At 42.1% G+C, this 22,950-nt stretch overlaps 1 protein-coding gene, 3 long non-coding RNA genes and 1 pseudogene across 5 annotated transcripts in view; 3 read left to right on the plus strand and 2 right to left on the minus strand.

Annotated features, from left to right (window-relative positions):
- Positions 1–876: 876 nt before the first annotated feature.
- Positions 877–4,766, plus strand: LOC115505363. Its single transcript, XR_003965998.1, has 4 exons — positions 877–1,893; positions 3,045–3,229; positions 4,093–4,257; positions 4,696–4,766. It is a non-coding gene; the product is annotated as an uncharacterized LOC115505363 (long non-coding RNA).
- Positions 4,767–7,480: 2,714 nt separating this feature from the next.
- LOC115505361 lies at positions 7,481–9,830 on the minus strand (annotated as a pseudogene).
- A 134-nt stretch (positions 9,831–9,964) lies between these two features.
- On the plus strand, positions 9,965–11,225 carry LOC115505362. The gene is made up of 2 exons (XR_003965997.1): positions 9,965–10,414; positions 10,551–11,225. It is a non-coding gene; the product is annotated as an uncharacterized LOC115505362 (long non-coding RNA).
- A 6,148-nt stretch (positions 11,226–17,373) lies between these two features.
- Positions 17,374–22,781, plus strand: LOC115505365. Its single transcript, XR_003966000.1, has 2 exons — positions 17,374–17,461; positions 19,780–22,781. It is a non-coding gene; the product is annotated as an uncharacterized LOC115505365 (long non-coding RNA).
- Positions 18,267–22,950, minus strand: part of C4BPA (complement component 4 binding protein alpha) — a 28,390-nt gene continuing 23,706 nt past the window's right edge. For both annotated transcript variants that reach the window (XM_030302944.1, XM_030302945.1), the window contains exons 10-12: positions 19,849–20,022; positions 19,196–19,371; positions 18,267–18,673 (exon numbers count right to left, since the gene is read on the minus strand). In XM_030302944.1, coding sequence (XP_030158804.1) covers positions 18,500–18,673; positions 19,196–19,371; positions 19,849–20,022 — 524 coding nt within the window. In that variant the 3' untranslated portion in view covers positions 18,267–18,499. The remainder of the gene's footprint in view (positions 18,674–19,195; positions 19,372–19,848; positions 20,023–22,950) is intronic.

Below are 22,950 nucleotides of genomic sequence, written 5' to 3' on the forward strand. Positions count from 1 at the left end.
AATTCCAAGTTCATTCTACAGGGACAGCATTACCTTGATACCAAAGCCAGAAGAAGACACCACAAAAAAAGAAAAATGTAGGCAATAATCCTAATGAACACAGATGCAAAATTCCTCAACAAAATATTAACAAACCAAATTCACCAATACATTAACAGGACCATCCAATATAATCAAGTGGGATTTATACCAGGGATGGAAGTATGGTTCAATATTTGCAAGTCAAGGAATGTGATACATCAAACAAATAAGAGGAAAAATTTTAAGATAATATGATCATTTCAAAACATGCAGAAAAAGCATTTGACAAAATACAACACCTATTTGTGACCAAAAGTTTCAACAAAGTGGGTTTAGAGGAAACATACCTCAACATGATAAGGTCACATATGAAAAACCATAGTTTTTCATCATAATGATCATGGCAAAAAACTGAAATCATTTCCTCTAAGACCAAGAACAAGACAAAGATGCCCACTCTTGCCACTTTTATTCAACATAGGACTGGAAGTACTAGCTGCAGCAATCAGACAAGAAAAAAAAAAATAAGAGGCATCCAAATGGTAAGGAAGAAATAAAACGATCACTATTTGCATAGGACCTGATACTATACATAGAAAATCCTAAAGATTCCACCAAAAACCTATCAGAACTAATACATTCAGAACAGTCACAGAACACAACATTAATATGTAGAAATCTATTATGTTTCAGGGTGCCTGGGTGGCTCAGTCAATTAAGTGTCCACCTCTTAATTTTGGCTCAGGTCTTGACCTCACAGTCTGTGAGTTTGAGACCTGCATCAGGCTCACTGCTGTCAGTGCTCTGCCCACTTCGGATCCTCTGTCTTCCAATCTCTCTGTACTCCTCCCTGCCCCCCCCCCCCCGCTCTCTCTCTGTCTCTCTCTGTCTCTCTCTCTTTCTCTCAAAAATAAATACATACTAAAAAAATAACTTGTCTGAGGTCCTCATACTCTTAGGATGATATAAAAGCATGTGACTTACAGGGTATATAAAAGCATGTGACCCCACTTTCTCAGCTTTCAAACCTAAGCCCTGGAAAATAAGTCATAACCACATAATTAGCAAAACCACAACTTCAGTCAGTTTACAAAAATGTGTCCAAAGACAAGCAATGCCAACAAGATAGGTATAAAAAAGAAAAAAGAGAGAGAGAGACAGAGAGAGCCAGGGGAGAAAACATAAGGTAACACTTTCTAAGGGAGGCTGGAAGTATTTCTTACGTTTTGGATAAAAGTTGCTTGGATGGATGAGATACAGGCAGGAATTTTGTCTTGGAGCGAGAATGTGAGCAAAGGTTTACAGCAGCAATAAGTTGGTACCGAAAAATGAGGAAGAAGGCAAGCTCAGAGACCGAGATGAGACAGATTGCAGTGTATGTTATCCTGAACATGGACCAGAAGAAAGGTGGGGTAGAAAATCCAGAAAAATCTAAAGGTATCGTGGCAGGTCTCAGTGACTTGCTGGACATAATCTACCTTCACTGTTTTGTAAAGGAAGAGGAGGCCAGGAATACCAAGGTAATGGCGCTCATGGAAAACAGTGAGAGCGTTGGGAGTGTGGCTGAGCTTTGGAGGAACAACAGAGGCAGCCATTTCAATTTCCAACCGAGGAGAATCACCCAGATATATGAACTTCTCTACCTAACATTGAAATTTCTCTTAAAATACCTGCCACTATGATGAGGTAAAAAACTTCCCAACTAAAATGCTTCAGTACTCCGCTTACAAAAAAAACTCTGAAGTTATTCTATACTCTTAGGAACATTCCTAAAGCCAGAACAGCACGGGATCATTCTGGGGCTCGAGAAATCAATCTTGACAAAGGATGACAAGAGGGCACCTTGGACCTCTGCATTCTTCTGCTTGGCAGGTAATCCTTGTATCATCAGAATTTGGAAAACACCCAACATCATGTAAATAGAAAACATAGTCTCCATTGAAAAAGACACAGTTCTTGGGGAAATTTCTTCTCTGTTGATTGATTTTGTCATTCTGTGCAAAATGCTCTATGTTAAATGCTCTGACAAATGGTTTAAGGGACACAGATGTAAATATTTAAAATAGTCTTAGAAATCCTTTCTTTTAAATAAGAGATTGTATAGGCAGATGAATAAGAAATGTTACTTTTATTGGCATATTTCCACTTACAAACTAAAAAAACACTCCTGTCTGCATTTATAATCAGCACTACCTTGGTGGGGCCTGTAGGTCCTGACAACCCTTTCGGGGCTCAGTGGTTAGGGACAATTATTCCCTGACCTGCAATACGATATCTTGCACTTATATAATGTTTTCAGTGTATACAGGGCTTTGTAATTTTACTCTGATAAATTCGCTCATTGTTTGTGATAATATAAAATTTTACTTTCTGGTTGGCAAAAGTTTTCTACTCAGTTATTAATGCCATAGAAAAATAACGAAACCTGTGAAAGACTGAAATCTTTAAGAATTGAACAGCATCCATTTAAATATAATACATTAATATAAAAATTAAGGGGTGCCTGGGTGGCTCAGTCATTAAGCGTCCGACTTCAGCTCAGGTCATGATCTCGCGGTTTTTTGAGTTCAAGCCCCGCGTCGGGCTCTGTGCTGACGGCTCAGAGCCTGGAGCCTGCTTCGGATTCTGTGTCTCCCTCTCTCTCTGCCCCTTCCCTGCTCACTCTCTGTCTCTCAATAATAAATAACCATTTAAAAAATTTAAAAAGAAACAGTGTGTGTCATGGCACTGTTTGTAAAAAAATTAATTAATTAATTAATTAAATTAAAATTAAAAGATTTTTGTGACTAGATGGGCTGCTCTTAGATTTGTTATATTATGTGTTCTGAGTTACCATGGATTGTATCTGAAGGACTAAAAATTTTTAAATATATTTCTCAATACATACTTCATGGTTCTTCTCCAAAATTGTACTGAATTATTGTCATACGATTATATGTAACTAATTCTTAACCAGGAATTATTTTCCATACCTTGGTTTCAATTCGCCCCCTTTCCTTATCATGTGTGTACTCACCGCACAGGACAAATGGGCATTGCAGTAGAGACAGGACCCCAAGGAGACACAGTGCTGGGAAAATTCCCTGCAACCTGGGGGACATGGTGAAGAGTCTCAGAGATCGTGCACTGCGACCCAGTGTTCTCAGATGCCCCGAATGAGGCTGAAGTGAAGCTCTAAGTCAGTAGGAAACTGATGCCCGAACCAAAAGTAAGTCTGAGTCACTAAAGGGGAGGGGCAGAATTAAGTACACCCGGTACTGGGCAGGATCTGATGGGGCTCCAATAAAGCTCCAGGTCTTGGGAGAATGATATGAGCCTGACACGAATGTTCTCTCGGATTCCATGAGGATTTACAGATGTGACCCCGAGAATTTCTCAGTGTTGTGGGGGGCACTTGGTGGCTTGTTGTCTACATACAGACAACATTTCTCTTGGAGAATTCTAGATAAACGAGGAAAATGGTACGGGATGTGTGGCCGTTTCTTCAGGGATGAGGGCGAGGTGCTGCTCTATGCCATCTTCCTGCTGTGTCCTGTCTTCATGCACTGGTGTGAATTCCCGGTAGCAAGGCAGGAATAAAAAAGATGTGTAGTTCAATTTTATTTCTACACCCGTCAGAGCCTAATTGGAATAGAAAAAGCTTGCAAGTCTACCTTGTGAAAAGACAAAAATATAGTCAAAACAGCAATTATTCCCTCAGTATTGAAGTTTCCTTGAGTATCTATGATGCCAAGTTTAATCAATTGTGGGGTTACGCCATTTGGAGAGTCAAGGGAAATTTCTCAGCGTGGTATTTACAGCCAAGATAAAGCGCGCATGGAAAATTAAGTGGGAGAGGATTAAGCGTGATAAATGGACAGAAGGTCGCGACAAATTCAAGACTTTCTCAATGGCACTGGATCGGAGTGAAGGAGCTTCCAGCCTAGCATTGTATTTCTAACTAAAGCACTAACTTCTATATCGTAGAAGGCATATTTGTTCATTTCCAGACTTAGCTTATTAATAGCTATCTGGGTGAAGACTGGTCCATTAATCACTGCCTTAGTCTTTCACTCAGCTTATTTCTTTTAGTCTCTGCCAAGGGCACAGAAGAAGTTACCAACCTGAATTTCGTGTGTCCCCTCTTGGACCAGCTGTGTATATTTGTCATTTAAAGATACACAGGTATTCATCCACAGAGGATCATAAGCACTGGGAAATGTCTGAAAATGACCTACGCCACCCAGCTGAATTGAGGTAAAGTGCAAATGAAGCATGCAACAACCAAAGTGCTTAGCTCTCAAAACTCTTTAGTTTTGAGGAACATTCCTCAGAAATAAGTGACTCAGAAATAAGTGCATCCGTCTGAAATATTGATGACAGCACACAATTCAATTTCCTTCCCTGGAGAGAAAGGAAAGTGGATAAACACACCATACAGTTGCTTCATTTTATGAAGAGGAACTAGAATAAACCCTGAGGATGTCAGATAAAAGAGGTGATTTCAGTAGTTTAACAGAAGATTATTTTTTTAGAAAGCACTTCTGCTTATTAATCATGTTCCAACGTCTACATAAATCATTGCATTTAATTTCTTCAAATAAAAATATGACGTAGGTGTTATAGCTACATGTAACAGATGAGGAACCTAACTGGGAAAGACCTAGTAAATCTCCCCCAAACCTTTCTCCTCAGTGGTTGTGTCAGATTCTGAACCCAGATCAGATTCAAATCCTAAGCTCCTTCCATTGTACCTTTTGGGGAACGTCATTGGAATGATGGGACCACCAGTTTGCCTATGAGCTGGACCTGTACCCTCGAAGGCTCCCACGCCTCCCCTGTCTTTGGAATGTGGGTTCCTCTCTCCCTTTCTCACTCCTCCAGGCTGCTTGAAGGACATATCCTTGAAATAGTGATGTGGTGTTGAGAACACCTGCATGGTATATGCGACTGAAACCAGTTTAGGCCTCTTTATAAACTAAAGATTTGGTGGGAAGGTACAGGGATCCATCTGTCTTCCCGCCACCCAGGACAGTACTCATATGTCAGTTCCCTTTGCTTATTAAAACCACCCATCTGGAGGGGCCTGCCTCTTCTGTCTCTCCCTGCCCTCCTCGTAGAGGGGTCAGTTTCCCATTATAGCTGGGAAGCTACCAGGAGTGTTGCAAACCAACAGTGTCAAAGAATTTCCATCTAAAGTACGGGATCCTGAATCTATTACTTAGGGGAGTATGCCTAGGAACATTCTGCCTCTACCAGGGTGGAGAAGACCCCAGAACAACTCCTTCTTCATCACGTCGTATAAATGTCAACGCCTCCTTAACTGACCTATGGATACATTGCATCATAATGAAAATCAATAGCATTTTGATTTAAACAAATGATAAGCTGATTCTACAATTCATATGGAATGTAAGGGATCAAAAGTTGTAAGAGCAATCTCTAAGATGAGGGAGGAGAGAGATGGAGGGGGGATGAAGGGGATAAGGGAGGAGAGGAGCAAAACCAAAGAACTACATGGCCACATATCAAGACCCGTTATGAATCTTCAGTAAATAAGATAGTGTGGTATTTGTGTAGGAAACCAAATGGACTAAAGGTTAACAAGTGAGAGTCAGGTAATAAGCCCCAAGCAGGCACGATCAATTGATTTATGACAAACTGACACACTACAGAGCATTGGGGGAGACGAAGGTCCTTTCAATAAAAGGCACCAGGTCAATTGGATATGTACATGGGAAAAAAAGGAATCTTGGTTCTTTACTTCACACCGTGACAATTTTGGGTGGTCATGAATATAACTGTGAAAGTAAAGCCATAAATCTCCTAAAAGAAAATATGGGGCAAATACAGTTGTGATCTTAGGGCAGACATAGATATCATTTCTTTATTTCCCCCCCCCCTTTATTTATATCTATTTTGGCACCAGTTTATTTTTAAAAGGCATACAGGCAATAACCAAAGAAAAGATTTACTCCAACCTTAACTCCTGCCAAGTATTGTCTGTCATAAAATTGTTCCATGAAGTTCCAGTCTGCTAAAGATTTTAAATCGATTAATCGTCATCCTCATCAGAATGTCTTTTCTTCTGTTGAACTGAACTGTTGTGTTTCAAGAGTTTCCACTAAACTTTGTCCTGATACCTGCCCACTTAGTCGTCCGTCTCTTGCCGTCTATATAAAGTCATTCTCTATTGCTTTCGTCTTGGGGGACTTTTCAGGTGCCAAGTGGTCTGGCTGGCTGACCCGCCACTTGGTTTGCTTCCAGTTCCACTACCTCACCAGGACCAAAATAATTAAAAGCTGGGCCCCAGAGAAGGCAACGGCATACTTTCCACTTACTACCATGTTTTATTAAGCTTCTAAAGCCATAATCTGACAGAACGTTTTTGAATACAAGCAGACGGTAGGGAAGAGAATCGCTGGACTATGAAACGGCATTTTACGTGGTAAGAATAATCTCTGGAAAATAAAATGTCCTTCAGTATGGGGGATGCTGATGATTCCAATGGCCCTTCCTTCCAGGCCATGCCACTCCATCCCTAACACAGGACGCTCCCTCTCTTTACAATACAGTGGTTATTTGAACATTTTGTTGATAGGATTAATGTTTAGTAGCTGGCTCCCGCCCAGGACTATCAGCTTTTGTGGAGCGTGTGTTCGTCTATTCCCTGCTGTACCCTCAGCACCTGGCACACAGCAGACTGTCAAAGAATGTTATGATTGTTGAGGTCAAAACAACTAAATTCTAGAAAAAGATTTGGCATATGGCTGGAACACTAGTTCAAGCAGGCTAGATCAAGTAGCTAAGCATACAGAGTGACCCAAGGGCCTTGAGCATTCTGCCTTGGACGCCTACCTGAGCACAGCAGAGTGGATAAGCACATGCCTTGCCTGTGCACTTAGTGGGCGTGGCCACATGAGCCACCAGGCAATAGAGAAAGGGGCTGAGGATGCCAGGCAAGGGATGAAGAGAGGGACTAAGGCCACCAGGATAGATTTCTTAAACAGGATACAACCCCCACCATAAAACAAAAAAATAAAACAACAAAAAAACGCACAAAACATACCAAAAAAAAACCCCAATAATCAAACTGAAAAAAAAAATTTTTAAAGAAGCAAACCACTACTTAAAGTAAAAAAAAACTTGAAAAACTATAACCACAAAAACGTAGGAAATTATGCTTATCAAGCACCTTATGAACATTAAATAAAAGGCAAGCTACCAGAGCAGGAATACAGAATTTTACAATACCTAACTCACCAGAGACTTTTTTTACAGATAATGTTAAAAATTCTTACAAATTATCAGAACTAGGTGGACCACGGAGCATGGATAAAAGACTTGCCATAGCACTTCACGTTAAGATGATATCCAAATGGTCGACAAACACAGGAAAAGTAGTTCAACCTCAGTAATCAGGAGGGAAGTGCAAGTGAAAAGCACAATGTGATACCATTTCATACCCAGCAGAATATCGCAAATACGTACATACATACATACATACATAAACAAACAAAAAGCAATACTGTAAAGAACTTGCACGTTGTGCAGGGATAGGGTGGGAGGCTACCATCTGGTACAACCACTGTGGAAAACTGCTGAACAGATGCACCATCCAGCAGCTCTATTTTTAGGTACTTGTTCATCAAAAATAGAAGTGTTCAGGGGCACCTGGCTGGCTATGTTGGTAGAACGTGCAGCTGTTGATCTCGGGGCTGTGAGTTCAAACTTCACAGTAGGCCTAAAAACTAAAATTGTTTTTTTTAAAAAATAGATGTGCTCAGCAAAAGACATGTGCAAAAATGTTCCTGGCCACAAACAAATGGAAAATACCCCACTGTTCTTTAACCCTAGAGTAGGCAAGTGAACAGTGTTAGATTCATGCAATGGTGGAATGCTTAACAGAAATTAAAATGACTGAACCTTGACTGCACACAATGTGGACGCATCTCACACATATAATGGTTAGCAAAAAAAAATTAAAAGACATGGAAGAAAGAACACATAACGTATCATTCCATTCCTACGAAGTCAGATAACTTCAAACCAATCTGTGCTGTTAAAGTGAGGAGAGCAGAATTCTTTGCAGGTGACATGAAGGGGTCCATGACTTACTGAATTTTACTTTGAAGAAAAATAAATGTAAACATTTATCCCATATTTCTGATATATTTTAAGAAGTAAAAAATGTAATTAGATTTGTTTGCTCTGTTAGAACACTGTGATCATTAAGGATGTGATATAGCGACCAGTTATCCATACAAATGTATGTTCTTGAATATGGTTGCACTTGCTCGTAGGGAAACAAGGAAAAGGGATATATATTTGATATCCTTACCATGAGAAAAGTATCTCCGTGTGCATTCCTAACCGACTTCTTCCAAATAGCTTAGGTGATGATAATTGTGAAGACAATTTTGATCAAAGATTGCCATTTCAGATAAAGAATTCGGTGAGTTCCTGAGAGAACATTCCCAAATAAAACAAAAGCACAAGTGAGAAAAATAAATGTTGATACTTACTGACACAAAAGACACAACAGTCCTTTGGGCCCCTAGCATGAGAAGTAATACAGAGTGAGCTGATTCTATGACAGCCAGGATGGCTGCTGTATTTCAGGGCAGTCCCAGTTTTGAAGTGTGTCTGACGCAATTTGTTTATTGCAGAAGCCAGTCAGCAAATCAGGTGGAGGACCACCATCGCCTGGACACCCAAATGACAAGGAACATCAAGTGGTAGCTTGAACACAGTATCTCAGTGCTTCAGCAGGAAACTCTTTGGAACAGACACCGTGATTTTCTTTCATCAGAATTCCTTTGTCCCACTGTTCAATGAACCCCATGAGTAATCCATAATGCATGTTTGTTGGTTGATGGCAATGACAGGAAGGAAAAAAGGCAGAAACATTTCATCTGTTCTTTCCTGTATGTGTGACAATTAGGAATCCCAGGAATCAGTGAAAGGATTATCTCAACACCCATTGTACCTGCGGGCGCTAAACACAGCCACTCAGAATGCTTCTCAGAGGGGGGGCACGTGGGAAGTTAACAATCCCCTCCTGTCCGCCTTCCTCTTTCTTTGTCCTTCCCTCTGTCTCTTCAATCGCCTGTGTCACAGGACACATATAAGAAGTTGGGAAATGTTAAACTCTGACAGTAAAGCAAAATCAGAGTTAAAGGTCAACGTTTATAATCAGTCACCTTCAAACACAAGCTAGTGAATAAAGAACTCCAGCTCAAAGGGCTAACTAAGTATTTTGCATTCTTGAGAAATCTCCATCAGTTTCTCATTCCAGTGAGTATTGTCACATTTGCACTTTGCTGCCACAAACTAAGTGAGTGTCCTTTTCTGAGTATAGATTCGTCACTTAATGATCTGCATTAGGAGACTGAAAGAAAACACTTCGTATCTTTGTAATTTTTAAAAATCCGTCCACGAAAAAAGAGCCAGCTCTTCCTGTAGGGGGGACATTCTTCGGAGGTACTCTAAGGCCAGTGAGTCCATGTCACTTCTGGTTCTTTTAACAGATTCCGTGGTGCCACCCTTGTCCTCTTCCAGATCAGGAAGCCCATTCAGCAGTATTGCAACATCTTCCTACACGGCTTGTCCTCCCACCAAGATTCGTCAATCAAATCCAAGATCCTTCCGTCTCTCTGCACCTCACTGTCCATTCTCCTGCCGCTTTGATCTTGTCACATCCGTGTTGAGGCAGTGCTCCACCTGTTTCTGCCATTAAAGTTCTATATATATCTAAAGTTTAATTATTTATTTTTGAGAAAGAATAAAAGTGCAAGCGGGAAAGGGGCTGGGAGAGAAAGAGAGAGAGAGAGAGAAAGAATCCCAAGCAGGTTCAGTGCTGTCAGCACAGATCCCAAGGTGGAGATCGAACCCACAAACCATGAGATCATGACCTGAGCAGAAATCAAGACTTAGACACTGAACCGACTGAGCCACCGAGGTGCCCCAAAATTATATATTTTAATAAAAGCAAATAAGGTCCTTTTTCAGAACTGTGTTTCTTTTCTCAACCAATAGCAAATATATAATCATCGTATTTTCCTTGTTTTCCTTGCCTGAAAATAAACTCAAACAAAATGACTATCCTAATCTAAATTGTAATATATCTGTTGCTACTCTTCTGGAACTTCCTCTCCCACGGTCTACCTCTGAGCAATCCTTGCATGGTTTTGACTTTGCATGTTTACTTTAGCAACTTCCAGCTGTCGTGCTGTGCCAGTTAGCCTATGTTGCCTTTCCGCTCTACAGTCACTGTTTATCGCAGCTCGGAGGTAGGGAATCAGAACTGCTTGGAGTTTCTCAAGGTGATCGTGACGTTGAACTTTCTCAACAGAGGGTGCTAGAGGGACACTGAAGGAAGAAAAGACTCTCCCCTGTTCCCTGCTGTTTCCAGGTAGGTTAGCCCAGTGAGAAGGAGGTTCTGCAGCGGCACTCTGCCCCAGGCTTGTGCCCATCACAGAGTCCGTCCCATGTCAACCTTGCAGCCCTTAAGTGGCCCGGCCATCACCTTCCTGTGGTTCCTCCGACAGGGATGCTCTCAAGCCTCTTACCATGCCAGCTTCCATCTGCAAGCCCACACACCTGACCCACCTCCCAGCTCCGCCCTGCAGGATTGCCGTGGGGCTGGGCTCCCGCTCGCTGAGCACACCCATGTGCCTGGCCACCACGCGCCATTCACGTCACAGTCACCCAGTGCTCTGGTGCCCCTTCAGCAGCCCAGGTCCATGTTGCAGCCATCACCTGCAGGTCACTTATGCACTGCCTGAATTCTGGAGGGTCGGTTTCTGCAGATCAGCTCTGGTGCATGCCATGCCGCCCATGAACTTCCCTGGCATCTAGTGGGTTCCAGCTACAGCCTTGGGAGGGACCCTGTTTGAAGTTTATTCTTCTCTCGTTACCCTCTCCCACCCCTGGGATTACCATGTAGAGTTTTTTTTTATATCCTATAGTTATCCTATAGTTTATCCTATATATCCTATATCCTATAGTTAATCTTTTATCGAAGTCTAATAATGCTTCATTAAAAAAAATATGACGTGATGTCTGCCTCGTGATTGGCCCCATTGATGCTTGCACATTTTGGCCTACAATAAAGGTAAATATAACTTAAAACTTGTAATATTCGAGCTTCCACTGGTATTGAGCCAGATACCATCTAAAGTTTCAAATAAAAAAATGACATTTTAGAAATAAAACTTTCCAAACTGCACAAATCTATATTTAAATTTCTTAAATATTTTGAATAACAAGAATTCATACCTTTAAGTCTGCAAATGGGTTCACTATCAGGATCAGAATGTTGAGTATTTGCCTAAAGTTGACAAAAATGCAGAACTGGGGACAATCACTCCTGGACTCACAGGAATTTTAGAAAGTAACATACCCCCCACCCCTTATAGCTCCCATCAATGCAAAATGGCAAAACTCTTACTTGAGTTAAGATTTTTTGTAGCAGAGCCTCTAGTTTACCAATGTCTTTCTCCCTGTGGTTATTAAACCTAGAACAGAAAAAAAAAAATCACTTGATTTTAATTTATATTCTTCTAGTCAGAGAAAGGTGTTAGCAGGGTGTTCCTGGTTGTTTTTCTGAGGCTAAATTAAACTGTAGCACCAAATGAACGTTTCATGTAACTTGCTACAGTGTTTACTCATGGTGTAATTGCTCAGCACCACCGTGGACAAACCTCTGCAAGAAAGGTGAGGACAAATGAGTCGTAATGGAAGGTAAACACTTCACCTAAAACAAGGAAACACGGGCAAATGTCCTACCTTCTAGGGTTGGGAACAATCAGTTCAGGAAAGAATCAAAGTCGCTCATTGTTAATGGGGCACAAGTAATGTGATCGTGGAAATGGGCGCAGGAACGGAGGGAGGAATCGGAATTCAGGGAGAGTATAGAGGCGACAATCTCCTCACCTGGCATGGTAGAAAGTCAAGTTGTAAAGAAGCAGGCAGAAGACCAGAGCATCTTTCTCTAGAGAAACCAGACGGTGAGGGAGAAGGCACTAAAATTCACTAGGATCTGGAGACTCCCACCCCATACTTGTCAGCAGATAGGACACCCCAAAACTTAATGGTTCAAATCATGTAGAACTTGGTTTTTCTTTCATGGAAAAAAGAGGCATAAGAGCATGTAGGATGGTCAGCAGCCCTGCCCAGTATGGTCAACCAGGGACCACTGTCCCTTTCTGCTTGTTGTCTCCACATGCCTTGGGGTGCTGTCCTCTTCAGCAAGGCGGAAGTTGGCTCCAAGCACCCTGTCAGCCCTTTGCATGAGGAAAGAGGAAGCAGAGAACAAGCAGGGGAGTGACTGGGAAGTTGCAGCCGTGGGGAGGCTCTTGCTGAGGGGTCACGTGTCCTGCTGATATTTAAAATGGTGGAAGTGATTCTGTTCCTTAAAATAAAAGCGGGAGGGGTTAATTTAGGAAACCAAGGAGCAGTTTCTGCCACAACTGCAATTTAAATGCCTCACTGTACCATCAACCCTGCAAGTAAGGTTAATGCCGGCAAAAGTTGTTCATGTCCATAGAACTTTAAATTAGGTGATTTGGGCTTTGCTCTTATAAAAAGAAAAACTGACCAATGATCGTTCGCACACTGTAAAGAGAATGCCTCTCTATTTTAAATAGCTCCATGGAGACAAGAATGAATCTAGGTAGAAAGAACAAGATGCAATTTTTTGGAACAAAGAATAAAAATCTTTTGGAAGCTATAATGAAATGGTCTTAAAAGAAATTGAAATATTCAACAAAGGGCCTGGAACGTAAAGCCAAAGAAATTTCTCGAAAAATATGTGGAGCGTTGAGGGTAGGAATGAAGACAAAATGCGTAACAAAGGTACCTAATGAACAAAGGGAAACAATATTGGGTTAATTTTATGTCCGTGAAGAGAAAACAATGAAGAAACGTTATTAAAGAAGTTATATGAGAAAATTTCTCAGAACAGAAGAACATGAGTTTATAGATTGAAAGGGCTCATCAAGAACTGCATATAATACATGAAAAGATAAATTTAAAAAAAAAATAAAAAAAAAGGGGCGCCTGGGTGGCTCAGTCGGTTAAGCGTCCGACTTCAGCTCAGGTCACGATCTCGCGGTCCGTGAGTTCGAGCCCCGCGTCGGGCTCTGGGCTGATGGCTCGGAGCCTGGAGCTTGCTTCCAATTCTGTGTCTCCCTCTTTCTCTGCCCCTCCCCTGTTCATGCTCTGTCTCTCTGTCTCAAAAATAAATAAACATTAAAAAAATAAAAAAATATATTAATACATGAAAAGATAAAATTTAGCAAAGTTCTTGGCATGATATTTTAGAACATCATGGGTAATGAGTGTATCCTAGAAGTTTCCAGCGTAGGGGGAAACATCAGGTCAGAAGGTAAGATACACTCTGACTTCTCAGTAGCTGTACTGGAGTTAATAGGACAATGAGGAAATTCTTTTTCCTTTTTGACAATGGAGAAATTCTTTCAAAATGAGAGGGAAAATTATTTTAACCTAGCTTTCTATACCCAGCTGAATTCTCAATCAAGCGTCAACCTAAAGACGGTTTCAAATATGTTAGGACGCCTATTTTTACTTCCTATGCATCATTTCCCAGGTAGTTCCGAAAGGATAGGCTCCAGGAAAATAAAAAAGCAACAGAGAAGAAAGCACGGATCCAAGACCCAGAGCAAGTAACAAAACCCAATCTGCAGACGTGAAAGCAGTCGCTGCACAATGCAGTATGCAGATGTCCCGTCTATATCACTAGGACGCTGCACTTCAGCACAGTCTGGACAAATTGCAAAGGTCACTTCTGCCTCCTTTTGCTCAGACTTCTTCCGGAATCATTTAAAGGTACTCTGCCTTTTTACCTATAAAGACAAAAGGGAGGTAATCAATCAACACCTTCCAGAAGCAGATCTCACTTAACAACTGATGGCAATTATCGGATCGATACCCCAGCTCCCTCACCTGAGAGTGGTTACCTACTTTGAGGTGTGAATTCATCATCTTTACCAGTTTCCCTGGGATTAGGCTCTGCTCATCCTAGTAGACCTTGGGAGAACAATCCATGGAGACTAAAAAGGGAGTTGATAAGCATGTGTTGTCTCCAAACATTGGGACAATTTCGAGGGACTGAAAAATCTCTTGGAGCACTTAGGAGGACTTGGAAATAGAAAGAGGGATAAGGAAGCAGGCAAACAACATCACTAAAAAGAACACGATCGACCGGCGTAAAATAAAAGACCGTTGTAAAGAAAAGAAACATGCCCACAGAACACTACTTGCTCAGTGCAGTGATAATAAGTAAATGTTATACTACTGATTTAACTAAAATTGGGCAACAGCCACATTGGAAGAAAGAGCGAGAAAAAGCAGATGATTTGATCTTTGGTTGTGAACGATAGAAAAATGGATAATTCATTTAAAAAGAAAAAATATATACTCTCTAAAAAATATGGTGATAAATACCAGGAAAAAAAATGCCCCAAGAGGTGACAGTGGATCTCTGGGACAAGGGAAAAGGAATTGTGCGGGTCTGATTGGTTCACTACTTTGCTAAATGTGCACATACTTCAAATTATAAGTAGATAGTAGAGTCGCTAGGTCAAGAAACAGTTGCACTTGTAAGGTGGTTTGTAATTTATACAATTATGTACAAAAACTGAAATGTTCAACATGAAATTTCAATTAAAAATGGAAAGAGAAAAAGGAAAAAAAATGAAATGGAGTCATTTATACCCAACTTTATTATTTCAATATTTGTTTGCATATACATGCATTCAATTTAGACAATTTTGAGATGCATATATACTAGTCATCTAGGACCTGAGACATTTATCCACCAAAGAATATACTGTTAAAGAATGAAGGAAGAATTCATATCAGTGTGAAAATAAGACTCTGCACTGTTCACATACTCATAGAAAATGTTAAGGAAGGAAGCAAGAAGGATTGGCATTTCAAGCCTCAACTACGTCTTCTGGACAGATAATGAATGAAGCTCGAGGTAGATAATTCTTTGTATTATAATACTCGAATAATAGGAAACTATAATAGGAAATAATAGGAAAATATAAGCATATTTTGTTATTCCATTATAATCCACCATAAAAATGGTGTGGAAGGTGACTTTTCAGATAGCAGGAACATTAGTTTTCCTTATGAAATTGGGAGAAAGTATTCATTCCGAACCCATGCCAGTATTCAAACCAATTCATTCGTATCAGCACAAAATTCTTAAACACAGCTGCAAAAATACACCGAGGATTTTTACGTAGATAATACATTTAAAACATCATCTAGTTCTCTCATATTCAGCAGTGATAATATACAGTATCAGTCACAAATGAGGTTTTCTTGTATGCCAGAGAAAACCTGTCTTACGGAAAAAAATAAAGTAAAATAATGTGATATGAATCACAATGAAATAGAAAACTAATTCAAATAGCTTATAACAAAACAAAATAAGCAAACTACTGTTTTTTAAAATTATTACCTAATTAGTGAAAACTCTTCTGAGTCGAAGTTTGGTGGCAAAGAAGAAGGATGGAGGGCATATAGTCACCCTCTCCAGTGGCGAATCAGTGAGAGCCAGTGGGTAAACCAGCAGTCGTCTGATATTCAGCCATATTTCACCCCAGAGAACTGGTCAACACCCTCTCCCCCAGTCCCTGCTGATGTTACAAGTTGATAAACAGAAACACACCAGAAAGACACAGACATGAGCTAAACGGTGATCCGTTTGAGTTTTCTCTGCTTGCGAAGGCATAGCTCCTGCTAAGGTAAGATGATGCAGGCAATTCAGTTGCTTTGAAATGATGCATCTGCCCCGTTCTCATAAGATGATGCCATTGTTTTTCTGAATGTTCTCAATTTCATCTTAGATTTTTGGTATCAAGTGCCCAGGCTCCTTTCCTTTCTCTCACTGAAACCCTTGATGAGCAACAGACTGAACAAGTTCCTCTGCTACAAAATCTTCTGAAAAGGTCTTTTTTAAGCCTGCTCAGCTCATGCATATGACTAGCAATATTTTCCACAATCTTAGATCACATTTGAGAAGAAAAATTTGGCCATGGGGGAGGGGAAGGAAAAAAAAGGAAAAAAAAAAAAAGAAAAAAAAGGTTAGAGAGAGAGGGAGGCAAAACATAAGAGACTCTTAAAAACTGAGAACAATCTGAGGGTTGATGGGGGGTGGGAGGGAGGCGAGGGTGGGTGATGGGCATTGAGGAGGGCACCTGTTGGGATGAGCGCGGGGTGTTGTATGGAAACCAACTTGACAAAAATTTCATATTTTAAAAAAAAGAGAAGAAAAATTTGGAAAAAATACTTATGATGCACAGCTAATTAAACAATAGCAGCAGACAATGTTGCAATTCTATTCCCAGAATGTCTGCGGGACCCCTGAGGCTCCTTCCACATCCTCACTCCCCGAAACCAAAAGCGAGGATTAATGTTACAGCAGATTGTTGACTTCTTGGTGAATTTTAGTTGTTTTGTACTTAGTGTAGACGATTATTCGATTTATGAGAATTCAGATAACAAGAGAAACCTCAATGCGAGATAAGAACTCAATAGCTCACTCAAAAAAAAAAAAATGCAGTCAGGGAGGACAAAAGCAATGCCACAGGGGACCTGATAAAGAGAAATGAGAGTTTAGAGTGGTGAGAGAGAGGTAGACCAGAACAGATGTCAGAAGAGAGCCATAGAGAAAAGGAAACTGGAAGAGGCCATATGTGCCCTGCGCACGTCCCGACCCTGGAGGCTACTGCAGGCAGAGCCAAAGAGCCATCGGGCCACCAGGGTCTCTGTGCCTGATGGTGCTCCCTGGCCACAGGAGACTGCTCAGGGGGCCCACAGGGTTGGCTGTCGAAGATGTTGGAACAAGTCTCCACCAATGGGAGAGGGGAATTGGTGGACAAACGTTCCGGGTCCTCATCCCTGGAAGGACTCTGCAGAATTGTGATCCACAGGCTCTCAGAGAACAGTCTCAGATCTGCACACCTGTCTGCAGCCTCAGTCGACACCCCGAGAAAGCTCCCTTCTTCGCTGTGTTCCCTTTCTCATCTTCTCATCCCGCTACCCACTCGCTCACCGTGCTTTCTGGGGCCACCTTCCAAGGAAATTAGTCACCCACAAACCTCTGTCTAAGATGAAATCCAGAATAAACCTCTCCTGGGTTCCCCGAGGCTGGGGCAGACGAATGGCTTCCAGGACCGTCAGTGGAACCTTCCATGCCAAGTGGGTTTCTCTCGCAGTTCCAGCCCATCTGGGACATGTAAAGTTCAGTGAAAGCCTGTGGGACACCAGTGCCTCTGCAGAGTACATTTGGGGAAATTGAAACAAAGAGGCCAACGTTCCCCTAAGAAGAGACTCGCTGAAGGAGAGATTTCAGAGGATGCAGGTGTCGGAGGAGGTGGTGAGAGAAGGAACAACAGCCTCCAGGATGCCCCAAGATATACAGGTGATTGATGGGGGTTTCTCCTCACGTATGGGATAGTCGCTCAGGCCGCGTTACATTTCCATCAAGGACAACGGGGCCAAATCAGATGGTGGACTTGGGAACACACAGCTGGCCATCATGTGGGCCTCACGTTCGGCAGCCTTTCAGCGTTTCTTCCCTAAAAATGGAATAAAGAGGTTCGGACACAAACACAAATCCCATTCGTGTCAGGTAGAAGTTGAGGGGCAGCATTAGAGAGGCAGAGGCCAGGTTCATGGGGTTTGGTAAAGGACGTGACTCCCTTCAAAGGGGGGGGAGAATGGACCAGGACTTCGGGGTGTGTCTACATTTACTCTACTGAAAAGAGAGGGAAACAAGCCACAAGAGAATCTTAATGATACAGAAGTAACATAGAGTTTGTGGAAGGAAGTGGGGGGAGGATGGGCTACGTGGGTGATGGAGGGCACCCCAACTATATTTAACTAAGGAGGGCACTTGTCGGGAGGAGCACGAGTGTTGTATATGAGTGATGAATCACTGAATTCTACTCCCAAAACCAACATCACACTGAATGTTAACTGACTGAAATTTGATTAAATAAATAAAAATAATAATAATAAAAAAAACTACTAAAGCCCTGGGTGATTTGTACGCATGAACCTGTGTAGTGAGCGATCCCGGGAAACGCTTTGCTGTGAGCCCACATCAGTGTCCAAGGCCCTTACAGGGAAGTAATGAATTACTTTAAGCAATGGATTACTTCAGAGACCTCATTAAGAACTGAGTCCCGGCGACCACAAATAACAAAACTAAATTTGATGTGTAATTTTTTTTTTTTACTTGAAAACAAAAATGGGCACTTTGTGTCCAGAAAAGCAAAAACATGAGCTATGAGGTGATCGATAATTGTACAGTCTCAAAGACTAAATGTGAACAAATTGTCCTTTCTAGACATTTATTACCATGAATGATGGGACAAAGGGGGCAGGAGAGTGGGTAAGCTGAAGCGACCAGTGTTGTATTGAAGGCAGCACGTGTTTCTCCCTCTCTTGGGAGAAATTACGGTGGTGAGTCCATAGCAGGATCCCTTGCCTTGTCTCTCTGTATTTCCAGCAGTTCAATTTCCAAAGACAATTTATACACCTCCAGGGCCATTTTCACATCTTCTGGGTTGGGGAGACACTGCATGACCTTTCTTCCTGCGAGCACGTGTCCACAGCCTTCAGGAATCACCTAAAAGAGATGTAGGTATGGAGTGGGGTTGTCAGTGTCCTCCTGACAATGACAAGACTAAGGGCTCAGGGCCAAGGCGAAGCCCAGAACTTGCGGGTGAGCAGGAAAAACAGAAAACACCTCGGGCCCCAACTTAGTCCTCCCTAGATGAATAGGGACTGGTTCTCAGACAGCTTCACAAGGGGCCTCTGTGAACACAGAGGCTGTTTCTGAGACCATCCAGAAATGGAACACAGAATATTAGATAGTCTAGAAAAAGTCAAATTGGGTCTCAGTGTTGCGGGCATCCGACACCCTCTTCTCCCTGAGGGGCTCAGGTTTTCCTATCTCCAGTGAGAGAGGAAAACTTGTCACTCCTAAGGGACCACAGTGCTTCAAGATAAAAGAGAGCTCCTTGGAGGGACTCAGGAGTGAATCCTGACAAGTCAGATCTCACCATTGCTGGCTGGGACAGCGCTTGTGGAGAGGCACCATTTTTAGGGTTTGATAGGACTGGAACTTTCCTTGAACTGTGCCACTTACCCACTCACACTTGGGCACCTCGAGGTCCCAGGTTCTGCTCTCTGAGCAAGTGATACTTTGCGGACCGACCAACTCATAGCCAGCGTCACACTGGATGCTGATATTTTCAGCTTGAATGTATTCAGTCTTATCCACGGACAGCTTTCCGTGGGCTATTTCTGGTTTCATACAGACAGCTACAAAGGAAACATGGTTTCAAGGAATCCATAAGTATAAGAAAAAGGACACGACAACAAGCTAGGATTATAAGATTTAACTATCGTGGGTGCTGTTAATTGCTTTATCTTTTATTCGGTAGCAATAATATTCGTTAGCATTTTTGTTGCGCACTGACCACATATCAGACTCGAGCTAAGCACTTTATGTGATTCTCTCAGCTCTGTGAAGGGAGGACTGTTATTAGTCCCATTTTACTAGGAAAAATTTCAGAATATTTCTTGAAAGTGGGAATCGGACTGAGATTTATGACTCGAGAAAGCCTGGGGAGGTTGATGTGAATGTAGCCCCTTTGTAATGTTTGCATCCGGAACACAGTAATGATTTCGAGTCAACCACATCAAATGTTTCTGTGCTGCCCCTGGCAGGAAGAAGCTGTACTCTCGGTGCTTTTGTGACATTTCCACCCACCTGACTGGAAAGGGAGCAGGAGTTACCTTTACATTGAGGGGCTGCAGGAGACCAGCCTGAAGAACTGCAAGAGAGTCGAGCTTCACCAACCAGAGTGTATCCTTTGTCACATTTATATATCGCCTCCGTACGACTGAATATACCGAATGCTTGATGTCGTTCATACTGTCCATGGTCAATGGTAGGAGGGAAATCACAGCCTCGATGGTGAGAGACAAAAGTGACAGAGTATGAGCTTGTAGAATGTAAAATATAGCTCACCCCAGAATCTGCGTGGTTTGTAGGAGGCTTCCTTCTGTCCTGTGATCTTCTCTGCCCATGGGATCAAGTGTCAAACCCAAGACCTGGGCTGCCCCCTTGTAAGTCTCAGGGTGAGGAACCACCATGGCCCCCTCATTAGACCATTTGACAGTCATATCCAATATCTTCAAAAGTATAATGGGAATAAACAAAACCAATGCTAGGTCCAAACTCCATATTGAGTTCTTGGTCTATGGGGTAAGACTAGTCATATCCAAGAAGTCAAATAGAAGCCATTGATTTCCCTATTGTCTTCCCCAGGAAGGTGAGATACTATATTAAAAAAATACATCATATGCCAAGGGGAAAGTGGAATGGGAAAATTGGTGCCACTCTTGAAGAACAAAAGCTACGTTCCCATCATATCGCCGTTTATTTCCCCAATCTGTCCACCAGGAAAACTAGGATTCTGGGAAATTACAGTAAAGTATTGAAAACTGAACATTTTAGTCTCATTTCACATGGGGTATCTTTGCTAAAGTAAATTTAGTTATCCTCAGGTAAATGGGGTCACTGGTTTAGCTAATGCCTTCTTTTCATCCTAATCGGAAAGAAGGGGTCAGAAACAGTTTGCATACACATGGAAAGATCAAATCACACATTTGTAGTTTTAGACCTGGGTATGATTAGTCACTTACCCCTGTCATAATAGCATCTGAAGATACTACAACTATCTGCACATCCACATTGATCCAGTATATCAATGGCATCATGTTAATTCTACTGTATGGGCAAGAAGAAGCTAATGTGTAGATAGATAGATAGGTAAATAGATAAGAGAGAGAGAGAGAGAGAGAGAGAGAGAGAGAGAGACCTGTCCCAGTTCCTGGTGCAGACCCCTAAACGCTTGTAAATTGCTAAGTGCTGAGAACCCTAAGAACATCTTTTGTTCTACTGAGGCAACTTTCAGTGGCTCCTGGATGGGAACCAGTCACCAGAAAGACCAAGCCATGAATAAAGCATGGAATTTTTCAGCCCCACTCTCCTCTCCAAAGGAGGGGGAAACAGCGTCAATAATTGATCATGCTACAGAGGGTAAGCCTCCATAAAATCTTAGGAGTACATGGTTTGGAAAGCTGCCAGGTGGGTGAACGCATCCACGTCCTGAGAAAGTGATGGATCGCAATTCACAGGGACTGAGGCTCCTGTGCTTGGGATCCTTCCAGACTTCACCCTATATATCCCTTAATTTGGCTGTTCATTGTATCCTTTGTCAGATCCTTTAATAAACTGGTTAATACAAAAGTGTTTCCCTGAGTTCTGTGAGCCACTCTGGCAAATGAATGGAAATCAAGAAGGAAGTCATGGGAACCTCCAGTTTGTAGCCAAGTTGGACAGATTTTGGTGGTAACCTGGGGACCCACTACCCACATTTGAGATCTGAAGTCAGGAGGGGCGGGGAAGTTTTGTGAGACTGAGTCTTTAAGGTGTAGCATGTGATACAATCTCCAGGTCCATACTGTTGGAACTGAGTAAATTACAGGGCATCCAGATGGTGTTGTGGAGAATTCTTTGTGTCAGAAAAAAAAAAAAAAAACCACACGTTTGGTCACCAGAAATGCTGTGAGTGTTCTGCGTGAGTAGTAAAAGGGACACACAAGGGAGACAGGAGGTGAAGGGAAAGACTGGGCTTTTCCATCCTTCGTAATGGTGCTCCAGCATATAGAAGGTAAAGATTCAAGGGTTTGCCAGATCAATGCAATATTTAGAGGTCCAGGGTACACGGCTTGTTAGGCTATCCCTCCAAACTAAAGTCGAACTATTATAAATGGCACACCACACCAAGGAAAAAAAGATGCACAACATATAATAGAACTTTCCCGTTTCCAGAGGCAGGATCTTCCATACGTGGGAATACGATTCCAGCCCATGAGCTAGATGACATAAAACATAGCTGGGTTTGTGTGCAGCCCATGTTGGGATACGGCTCGGCAGCTAGTTCACTGTCAGTGAAATCGTCCTGTTGCTTGGACCTTAGGACCCTGCAGAGCCTCGTATATTGAAGGTGGCTCTAGTCGGAAAACATGCAAATGTCAATGGCATGATCACAGCATAGACCCTTGAGATCCTGAAGCAAGGCCATGCACTGCTGCAGAGAATTATGTGCTGTTAGAGACATAACTCTTGGCATGTTATTTGGTCCTGATAGGAACCGTGCCTGACATTGGGTCATGAAGTGAGCATGTGCCAAAATCACTCTTCATGAGCTTGGTCTCTCAGAACCAACAAGTTACAAGGCCAGGCAGGGAGCAAACCGTTCGTTTATAAAGTGGAAGTCATCATCTGGGATTGAGCATGAGCAGGACCCGATGGCACAACATCTGGCACAAAGAGGCTGCCCGGATCCTACCTGTGCCCATCCACCATTGCCCAAGTGCCTCTTTAGCTCGCGCTTATGGCTATGTGGGAGGTATCCATGATAACCAATTGACAGAACAGAGGAAACCCGAGCCTGGTTCATAGGTGTATATTTGGGGTATGTGTGTGCAAGCTAAATGGATGAACACAAAAGGAAAGGAGGAAGTTTGAGGAAGAAAGGAAGCAAATTTAGACAGATGGTTTCAAACAGGTTTGAGTGGGTATTGAACTGCAGATTAAGGCATATGGATCAGAAAGAAGTCAAGAAAAGACAAAAATACCAAGAGAAACAAGGCAATAATTGAAAAGTCCAGCTGATCTATTACATGGGGCCGATTTCCTGATTCAGAAAAGCAAAGCGAAGCAAAGCAAAACAAAGAAGCAAGGTCAAGAGGATGGGAATAAACAATGGGGGGGGGAGAAGGAAAGTTGGACAAGGGGGTGGGCAGTGCTCTTTAACAAATTTATCC

Source organism: Lynx canadensis, chromosome F1, assembly GCF_007474595.2.
Source record: "Lynx canadensis isolate LIC74 chromosome F1, mLynCan4.pri.v2, whole genome shotgun sequence".
Classification (NCBI taxonomy): domain Eukaryota; kingdom Metazoa; phylum Chordata; class Mammalia; order Carnivora; family Felidae; genus Lynx; species Lynx canadensis.